Here is a 10,567-nt window from a genome sequence, read left to right on the forward strand (position 1 = left end):
TCATTCCATGATCCCATATTCCCATGTTCCCATCATTCCATATTCCAATGTTCCCATGATCCCATCATCCCATGATCCCATATTCCCATCATTCCATATTCCAATGTTCCCATGATCCCATCATCCCATGATCCCATATTCCCATGATCCCGTGATTGATCCCATCATTCCATGATCACATCATTCCATGATCCCATATTCCCATGTTCCCATGTTCCCATGATCCCATCATTCCATGATCCCATATTCCCACTTTCCCATCATCCCATCATTCCATATTCCAATGTTCCCATCATCCCATCATTCCATGATACCATATTCCTATGATCACATCGTTCCATGTTCCCATGATCCCATGTTCCCACTTTCCCATCATACCATCATTCCATATTCCAATGTTCCCATGATCCCATCATCTCATGACCCCATCACCCCATGATTGATCCCATCATTCCATGATCCCATGTTCCCATCACCCCATCATTCCATGATTGATCCCATGATCCCATCATTCCATGTTCCCATGATCCCATGTTCCTACTTTCCCATGATCCCATCATCCCATGACCCCATCACCCCATGATTGATCCCATCATTCCATGATCCCATGTTCCCATCACCCCATCATTCCATGACTGATCCCATGTTCCCTGTTCCCATGATGCCCCGGTGGTCCCCCCCGCTCTCCTCCCGCTGCACCAATCCCGTGCCGCCTCTGCCATGACTCACCCGTTGCCATGGCACCACCGCCGCGGCCCCTCCCCTTCCGCCGGGGCCGCGCTCGCCACTTCCGCCCCCCGCAGCATGGCGGCGGCCCCGGCGCCGCTCCCGGCCGCGGCCCCGCTCAGCCCGGAGGCCCCCGCGGCGCCGCCGCCGCTCAAGAGCCGCTTCCGCACCCGCGAGGGCTCGTACCGGCGCCTGGGCCCGGACCCGCGGCCCCGCGCAGGCCCCGCCGCGGCCCCGGGGCCCTCCCCGCCCGCCGCCGCCGCCGCCGCTGCTGCCGCCCCGGGGCCTGCCCCGGCACCGGGCCCCGGCGCGCTGCCGCCGGTGCGGCTGTCCATGGTGCGGCTGGCGCTGCCCGAGCGGCCCGGGCCCGCGGCCCAGCGCAGCCGCGTCTGCTTCAACCTGGGCCGGGAGCTGCACTTCTATGGAGGGAACGGAGCCGCGGGGAGCCGGCGGGTAACGGGGGGCGATGGGGCGTGATGGGGCCGGGAGCTGGGCCCGCAATGGGGCCGGTAATGGGGGGTAATGGAGACAATGGGGCCGGTAATGGGGTGTAATGGGAGGTAATGGGGACAGTGGGGCTGATAATGGGGGGTAATGGGAACAATTGGGACGGTAATGGGGACAGTGGGGCTGCTAATGTGGGGTAATGGCGACAGTGGGGCTGGTAATGGGGTGTAATGGAGACAGTGGGGCCGATAATGGGGTGTAATGGGGGGTAATGGGGACAGTGGGGCTGGTAATGGGGACAGTGGGGCTGATAATGGGGGGTAATGGGGACAATGGGGCTGGTAATGGGGGACAATGGGGACAATGGAGCTGGTAATGGGGACAGTGGGGCTGGTAATGGGGGGTAATGGGAACAATTGGGACGGAAATGGGGACAATGGGGCTGGTAATGGGGGGTAATGGGAACAATGGGGCTGGTAATAGGGGGTAATAGGGCCAGTAATGGGGGGTAATGGGGACAGTGGGGCTGATAATAGGGAGTAGTGGGGACAATGGGGCCGCTAATGGGGCAAGGGGACCGGTAATGGGGGGTAATGGGGCAATGGAGCCGTTAATGGGGGGTAATGGGGCTGGTAGTGGGGAGTAATGGGGACAGTGGGGCTGGTAATGGGGCAAGGGGGCCAGTAATGGGGGATAATGGAGACAGTGGGGCCGGGAACGAGGGGCAATGGGGCTGGTAATGGGGGATAATGGGGGCAATGGGGACAGTGGGGCTGGTAATGGGGACAAAGGGGCCAGTAATGGGGGCAGTGGAGACAGTGGGGCTGGTAATGGGGACAAAGGGACCAGTAATGGGGACCCCAAAGTGGGGACAATGGGACCGGAAATGGGGACCCCAAAGTGGGGACAGTGGGGCTGGAAATGGGGACCCCAAAGTGAGAATGGGGACAACGGGGCCAGTAATGGTGTCCCCAAAGCCCCCATGGACGATGGTGCCACCATGGCGGAGATGACCCAGTACGAGTCCAGCACCAGCAGGATGGTGACAAAGCTCATCCTGGGAGCACTGGGGGGGGACGTGGTCACCGTGTAGGGCCCCCCCTGTCCCCTGTGGTGACCCCCCTGTCCCCTCCCAGACCCTGGACCTGCACAAGCCCATTGACAAGCGCATCTACAAAGGGACCCAACCCACGTGTCACGACTTCAACCAGTTCACGGCCGCTGCTGACACCATCTCCTTGCTGGTGGGCTTCTCGGCTGGGCAGGTCCAGTACCTGGACCTGGTCAAGAAGGACACCAGCAAGCTCTTCAATGAGGAGGTGAGCCCTGGGGACACCCCTCGCGCAGCGTGGGGACATCAGATGGCCTTGGGGACGTGCTGGGGGGGTGGACACCAACACATGGGGTGGTTGAGAGGGAAGAGCTTCAGCCATGGGGGACGTGGAGTGGGGGGGCTCTGCTCCCAGTGCCACCCCATGGCACACACACGTGTGTCCCCACATGTCCCATCCATGTCCCCAGTGCCACCCCATGTCCCACACGTGTGTCCCCACATGTCCCATCCGTGTCCCCACTGCCCTCAGTGCCACCCCATGGCACACACGTGTGTCCCCACATGTCCCATCCATGTCCCCAGTGCCACCCCATGTCCCACACGTGTGTCCCCACATGTCCCATCCATGTCCCCACTGCCCTCAGTGCCACCCCATGGCACACACGTGTGTCCCCACATGTCCCATCCATGTCCCCAGTGCCACCCCATGTCCCACACGTGTGTCCCCACATGTCCCATCCATGTCCCCACTGCCCCCAGTGCCACCCCATGGCACACACGTGTGTCCCCACATGTCCCATCCGTGTCCCCAGTGCCACCTCATGTCCCACACGTGTGTCCCCACATGTCCCATCCATGTCCCCACTGCCCCCAGTGCCACCCCATGGCACACACGTGTGTCCCCACATGTCCCATCCATGTCCCCACTGCCCCCAGTGCCACCCCATGGCACACACATGTGCCCCCACCCATGCATGTGAACACAGAGCTCTGCAGGGACACATACCTATGTCTCTCCCCTCATTGCCCCCCCCAATCCCACCCCATTCTCCCCCCTGAGCACCCCCTTGTCCCCCCCCGGTCCCCTCTCACCCCATGTCCCCTGTCCCCAGCGCCTCATCGACAAGTCCAAGGTGACCTTCATCAAGTGGCTCCCATCCACCGAGCGCCTCTTCCTCGCCTCCCACACCAGCGGCCACTTGTACCTCTACGACACCCACCAACCCTGTGGGGCCGGAGCCCCCCAATACACCCTCTTGACCCAAGGCGAAGGCTTCAGCGTCTTCTCCTGCAAGAGCAAGACCCCCCGGAACCCCCTCCTGAAGTGGGTGGTGGGTGAAGGAGCCCTCAACGAATTCGCCTTCTCGCCCGATGGGCGCTCCTTGGCCTGTGTGAGCCAGGATGGGTGCCTCCGGGTGTTCCACTTTGACTCCATGCTGCTCCAGGGCATGATGAAGAGCTATTTCGGGGGGTTGCTCTGCGTGTGCTGGAGCCCCGATGGCCGCTACGTGGTCACGGGGGGAGAAGATGACCTGGTGACCGTGTGGTCCTTCACCGAAGGCCGAGTGGTGGCCCGAGGCCACGGCCACAAGTCCTGGGTTAACGCTGTCGCTTTTGACCCTTTCACCGGCGCCTCCCAGACCCCCCCAAGCTCCGACGTCAGTGGGGGTGAGGAAGATGAACCCCAAGACCCTCTTCTTCACCCCAGCCCTGCCGTCACCTACCGCTTCGGCTCCGCTGGCCAAGACACCCAGTTCTGCTTATGGGACCTGAGCGAGGACATCCTCTGCCCTCACCCCCCTTTACCCCGCGCACGCCCCATCCCCAGCTCCGGAGACAGCAGCGGCATTCCCGGTCTTCCCCGCTCCTTATCCCGCTCCAACAGCCTCCCGCAGCCGGCAGGGACGTGCTCACCCCGTTGTCCCCAACCCGACGTCCCCGCCGCGGGTCGCTTCGCCACGCTGACGCTGCAGGAGCGCAAAGGACCTTCGGGTGCCGAGAAGGAGCACAAGCGCTACCATAGCTTAGGGAACATCAGTAGGAACGGGGAGAAATCCCTCGGGAATGCCGCCACCCGCGGCCGCCTGGATGCGGGGAAGGTGCTGGGCACGGCGCTGTGCCCCCGCATCCATGAGGTGCCGCTGCTGGAGCCGCTGGTGTGCAAGAAGATCGCCCACGAGCGCCTGACGGTGCTGCTCTTCCTCGAGGATTGTATCCTCACCGCTTGCCAGGAGGGGCTCATCTGCACCTGGGCCCGGCCCGGCAAGGCTGTGAGTGGGGTTTGGGGGGGGCACAGAGGGGGTTTGGGGGGGCTTAGAGGGGGTTTGGGGGGTCACAGAGGGGGTTTGGGGGGGCTCAGAGGGGGTTTGGGGGGTCACAGAGGAGGTTTTGGAGGGTCAGAGAGGGGGTTTGGGGGGTCACAGAGGGGGTTTGGGGGGGCTCAGAGGGGGTTTGGGGGGGCTCAGAGGGGGTTTTGGGGGGTCAGAGAGGGGATTGGGGGGTCACAGAGGGGGTTTAGGGGGGCTTAGAGGGGGTTTGGGGGGTCAGAGAGGGGGTTTGGGGGGTCACAGAGGGGGTTTAGGGGGGCTTAGAGGGGGTTTGGGGGGTCACAGAGGGGGTTTGGGGGGTCAGAGAGGGGATTGGGGGGTCACAGAGGGGGTTTGGGGGGTCACAGAGGGGGTTTGGGGGGTCACAGAGGGGGTTTGGGGGGGCTTAGAGGGGGTTTGGGGGGTCACAGAGGGGGTTTGGGGGGTCACAGAGGGGGTTTAGGGGGGCTTAGAGGGGGTTTTGGGGGGTCAGAGAGGGGGTTTGGGGGGTCACAGAGGGGGTTTAGGGGGGCTTAGAGGGGGTTTGGGGGGTCACAGAGGGGGTTTGGGGGGTCAGAGAGGGGATTGGGGGGTCACAGAGGGGGTTTGGGGGGGCACAGAGGGGGTTTGGGGGGGCTCAGAGGGGGTTTAAGGGGGTCCTAATGGAAGCTTGAGGGGTTTGGGGGGTCACAGAGAGGTTTGGGGGAGTCACAGAGGGGTTTGGGGGGTCACAGAGGGGGTTTAGGGGGGCTCGGAGGGGGTTTAAGGAGGTCCTAATGGCAGCTTGAGGGGTTTGGGAGGGTCACAGAGGGGTTTGGGGGGGCTCAGAGGGGGTTTGAGTGTCAAAGAACAGGTTTAGGGGGTCAGAGAGGGGGTTTAGGGGGTCACAGAGAGGGTTTGGGGGGGCTCAGAGGGGGTTTAAGGGGGTCCTAATGGAAGCTTGAGGGGTTTGGGGGGTCACAGAGGGGTTTGGGGGGTCACAGAGGGGTTTGGGGGGTCAGAGAGGGGGTTTAGGAGGGCTTGGAGGGGGTTTAAGGAGGTCCTAATGGCAGCTTGAAGGGTTTGAGGGGGTCACAGAGGGGTTTGGGGGGGCTCAGAGGGGGTTTAGGTGTCAAAGAACAGGTTTAGGGGGTCAGAGAGGGGTTTGGGGGGGCCCAGAGGGGGTTTAGGGAGGTCCTAATGGCAGCCTGAGGGGTTTGGGGGGTCACAGAGGGGTTTGGGGGGTCATAGAGGGGGTTTAGGGGGGCTCAGAGGGGGTTTAAGGAGGTCCTAATGGCAGCCTGAGGGGTTTGGGGGGGTCACAGAGGGGTTTGGGGGGTCAGAGGGGGAGTTTAGGGGGGTTTAGAGGACGTTTAAGGAGGTCCTAGTGGCATCTTGACGGGTTTGGGCATCAAAGAACAGGTTTAGGGGGTCAGAGAGGGGGTTTGGGGGGTCACAGAGGGAGTTTGGGGGGTCAGAGAGGGGTTTGGGGGGTCATAGAGGGGGTTTAGGGGGGCTCAGAGGGGGCTTAAGGAGGTCCTAATGGCAGCTTGAGGGGTTTGGGGGGGTCACAGAGGGGTTTGGGGGGTCATAGAGGGGGTTTAGGGGGGCTCAGAGGGGGTTTAAGGAGGTCCTAATGGCAGCTTGAGGGGTTTGGGGGGTCACAGAGGGGTTTGGGGGGTCACAGAGGGGGTTTGGGGGGCTTAGAGGGGGTTTGGGGGGTCAGAGAGGGGGTTTGGGGGGTCACAGAGGGGGTTTAGGGGGGCTTAGAGGGGGTTTGAGGGGTCACAGAGGGGGTTTGGGGGGTCAGAGAGGGGATTGGGGGGTCACAGAGGGGGTTTGGGGGGGCACAGAGGGGGTTTGGGGGGGCTCAGAGGGGGTTTAAGGGGGTCCTAATGGAAGCTTGAGGGGTTTGGGGGGTCACAGAGGGGTTTGGGGGGGTCACAGAGGGGTTTGGGGGGTCACAGAGGGGGTTTGGGGGGGCTCAGAGGGGGTTTAACAAGGTCCTAATGGCAGCTTGAGGGGTTTGGGGGGGTCACAGAGGGGTTTGGGCATCAAAGAACAGGTTTGGGGGGTCAGAGAGGGGGTTTGGGGGGTCAGAGTGGGGATTTGGGGGGGTTCAGGGGGGGTTTAAGGAGGTCCTAGTGGCAGCCTCAGGGGTTTGGGGGGGGGTCACAGAGGGGTTTGGGTGTCAAAGAACAGGTTTAGGGGGTCACAGAGGGGTTTGGGGGGGTCACAGAAGGGTTTGGGCATCAAAGAACAGGTTTAGGGGGTCACAGAGGGGTTTGGGGGGTCAGAGGGGGAGTTTAGGGGGGTTTAGAGGACGTTTAAGGAGGTCCTAGTGGCATCTTGACGGGTTTGGGCATCAAAGAACAGGTTTAGGGGGTCATAGAGGGGGTTTGGGGGGTCAGAGAGGGGTTTGGGGGGTCAGAGAGGGGTTTGGGGGATCATAGAGGGGGTTTGGGGGGTCACAGAGGGGGTTTGGGGGGTCAGAGAGGGGGTTTGGGGGGTCACAGAGGGGTTTGGGGGGTCAGAGAGGGGTTTGGGGGGTCATAGAGGGGGTTTAGGGGGCTCAGAGGGGGCTTAAGGAGGTCCTAATGGCAGCTTGAGGGGTTTGGGGGGTCACAGAGGGGTTTGGGCATCAAAGAACAGGTTTAGGGGGTCAGAGAGGGGGTTTGGGGGGTCAGAGAGGGGTTTGGGGGGTCATAGAGGGGGTTTGGGGGGTCAGAGAGGGGTTTGGGGGGTCATAGAGGGGGTTTGGGGGGTCACAGAGGGGGTTTGGGGGGTCAGAGAGGGGTTTGGGGGGGCTCAGAGGGGGTTTAACAAGGTCCTAATGGCAGCCTGAGGGGTTTGGGGGGGTCAGAGAAGGGTTTGGGGGGGCACACAGGGGCTTAAGGGGGGGTCAGAGAGGGTGTTTAAGGGGGTCTGAGGGGTCCTAATGGTAGCTTGATGGGTTTGGGTTGGGTCAAAGAGGGGGTTTTGGGGTCACCCAGGGAGTTTGGGGGGGTCAGAGGGGTTTGTGGGGTCTCAGAGGAGGTTTAGGGGGGATTTGGGGGGTCCTAATGCCACCTTCAGGTGTAGAACAGGGGGTTTTGGGGGTCAGAGAGAGGTTTGGGGGGTCAGAGAGGGGGTTGGGGGTCTAAGAGGGGTTTGGGAGGGGCCCGGGGGGGGTTTGGGGGAGCACAGAGGGGTTGGGGGGGTCAAAGAAGGGGTTTAGAGGGGATTGGGGGTTTCCTGATGCCAGCCTGAGGGGTAGAACAGGGGTTTGGGGGTCAAAGAGGGGTTTGGGGGGGGCTCAGAGGGGTTTGGGGGGGTCAAAGAGGGGTTTGGGGGGAGCAGAGAGGGGTTTGGGGGGAGCAGAGAGGGGTTTGGGGGGGGCTCAGAGGGGTTTGGGGGGGTCAAAGAGGGGTTTGGGGGGAGCAGAGAGGGGTTTGGGGGGGGCTCAGAGGGGTTTGGGGGTCAAAGAGAGGTTTGGGGGGGCTCAGAGGGGTTTGGGGGGGTTAAAGAGGGGTTTGGGGGGGGCACAGTCGGGTGTGGGGAGTCAAAAAGGGGTTTGGGGGGGGCACAGTTGGGTTTGGGGGTCAAAGAGGGGTTTGGGGGGGCACAGTCGGGTTTCGGGGGGTCAAAGAGGGGTGTGGGGGGGGCACAGTCGGGTGTGGGGGGTCAAAGAGGGGTTTGGGGGGGGCACAGTCGGGTGTGGGGGGGCATAGTCGGGTTTGGGGGGGTCAAAGAGGGGTTTGGGGGTGCTGAGAGGGGGTTTAGGGGGGACTTGGGGGCCCTAATGCCAGCCTGAGGGGTAGAACAGGGGGGTTGGGGGGGCACAGAGGGGGTTTGGGGGGTCAAAGATGGGGTTTTGGGGGTCCCTTTGTGTCCCCCCTGTGTCCCCCCCATCCCTCCCCATGGACTCCAGGGCAGGATGATGGGGACCGGGGTGGGGGGGGGGGTGTCCTCTGTGTGTGTGTCCCCCCCCCTTGGTGACCATTGTCCCCTGTCCCTTAGGGCCTGTCCTCGCAGAACGGCGGCTCCCCCGGTGGCACCGTGGTGTAGCTGTCACCCCGTGTCACCCCGTCTCACCCGGCGTCACCCTGTGTCACCCATGGGTGCCACCACTCAGGACATCCACCCAGTACTGCTGACCCCCCCGGGGGCTGTGTCACACGATGGCCCCAGCGGGGTGGTGGCACCGGGGGGTGTCCTGTGCCTTTGTCACTTTATGTGTGTGTCCCCCCCCCCTTAATTTATACTAAAGAGACTCTTTCGCACTCGGGGTGGCCCTGGTGTGGTTGGGGACAATGGGGACAGTGGGGATGGGGGGGACAATGGGGATGGGGGGGGCAATGGGGATGGCGACAATGGGGACAGTGGGGATGGGGGGGACACAATGGGGATGGGGACAGTGGGGACAGTGGGGATGGGGGGGACAATGGGGATGGGGACAGTGGGGACAGTGGGGATGGGGGGGGACAATGGGGATGGCAACAATGGGGACAGTGGGGATGGGGGGGACAATGGGGATGGGGGGGACACAATGGGGATGGGGACAATGGGGACAGTGAGGATGGGGGGGACAATGGGGATGGGGACAATGGGGACAGTGGGGATGGGGGGGACAATGAGGATGGCGACAATGGGGACACACTGGGTGCTGCACAATGCCATGGGGGGGGGCACAACTTGTCCCCCCAGAGGCCACTTTGGGGTGTCCTCATGTCCCCCCCCAGCTTTATTCTCATCTCTCTCCTGGGGGGGGGAGGGGCAAAAGAATGGGGGGGGGGCCAAGTACACCATTGGTGGGTAAATACCCCATAGGTGGGATAAATACCCCCATGGGGGGGGGGGAAATAACCCCATGGGGCAGAAATAACCCATAGAGGGGGGAATAACACTTGGGGGGGGACACAACTGACCCCATGGGGGGGGTGTAAATAAGGGGGGGGGCTTGGTGCAAACATCACGTGTCCCTACAAATAAATTCCTAGTGGGGAGGGGGCACGGGGGGGGGGGGGCACAAAGAGGTTGGGGGGTGGGTGCCCCCCCCCCCCCCCAGGCTTTGCGTCCTGGCTCTTGGGCTGTGGGAGCAGGGGCCGGGCATTGTCGCGTTGGGAGTTAGGGACCTCATTCGGCTCTTGGGCTCCTCTGGGGTCCGTTCGCTGCCGTTGCTCGGGTCCTGAGCGGCCTGGAGCTCTCGGAGGGGTTTGGTTTGTGGCTTTCACTTCGACAGCCGCTGAGCTTTGCTCCAGAGAGAGTTTCTGGGTGCCTCAAGCCTCAGCAGCACACGGAACGGGGTGCATCCCATCCGAACTGTTTCCATTGCAGGTTAGCACTTTAGCACTGCGTGGATAGGAGTGCTGAGAGGCTGGAAACATGCGTTTTGGGAGCCGGCTTTGGGAATGCCGGACGCCTTTTCCACAGCTGGAGTTTTAGGTGGCTACGGAAGCGAGGATATCCCTGCTCGTGGCACTGCTGCGGAGGGCACCGTGTGTAGGATGTGCCCAGCTCCTGCTTTCCATACGAACGCATCAGGCTTAGGAGCAGGGGCTGGATGTTTGCGCTTCAGGGAGCTGATGTGGTGACTCCTGAGAGCGCTGTCCTGAGTTATGGGTCTGCTTGTGTGTGACCTGGGCCGGGTGATCCCCCCCCCCCGGGGCTGGGCTGGTGCTGGGGCTGCAGCTGGAAGTCACCCGTGGCACATCCTGACAGCGACGTGCTTCAATGAACACCAAAAGTTACCACCACAAACTACCACAAGGCTGAAAAGCTGCAAACGACAAAATAAACGTCGCAGAACTAAGCCTGGGGAAGGCTCAAAACTCAATGAGCTCCCTCCCGAAACCCTCTGCCCATTTACCCCACGGCCCCCCCCTCAATGCCGTGGGGCAGGGGTGGGGTGAAGCACCAGGAGAGATAAAAGGGGCAGGAGGAGCAACAGGGTGTTTAGTGTCTGCGGCACCCAAAAGGGTCAAAGAGAGAAAATGATCATTTATTAAAGCTCAAGCACCAGCACTTTGTGCAGGATTACAGCTGCTGCCTCAGGAATGGGGTAGGAAGGGAAAAA

At 62.1% G+C, this 10,567-nt stretch overlaps 1 protein-coding gene across 1 annotated transcript; it reads left to right on the forward strand.

Annotated features, from left to right (window-relative positions):
- The first annotated feature begins 773 nt into the window (after window positions 1-773).
- Window positions 774-8,772, forward strand: DMWD (DM1 locus, WD repeat containing). The gene is made up of 4 exons (XM_030474972.1): window positions 774-1,179; window positions 2,310-2,492; window positions 3,340-4,497; window positions 8,512-8,772. Exons 1-4 carry the CDS (start codon window positions 805-807, stop codon window positions 8,557-8,559), a joined length of 1,764 nt encoding a protein of 587 aa, XP_030330832.1. The 5' UTR covers window positions 774-804; the 3' UTR covers window positions 8,560-8,772.
- Window positions 8,773-10,567: the final 1,795 nt, after the last annotated feature.

Source organism: Strigops habroptila, unplaced genomic scaffold, assembly GCF_004027225.2.
Source record: "Strigops habroptila isolate Jane unplaced genomic scaffold, bStrHab1.2.pri NW_022045628.1_ctg1, whole genome shotgun sequence".
Taxonomy (NCBI): Eukaryota; Metazoa; Chordata; class Aves; order Psittaciformes; family Psittacidae; genus Strigops; species Strigops habroptila.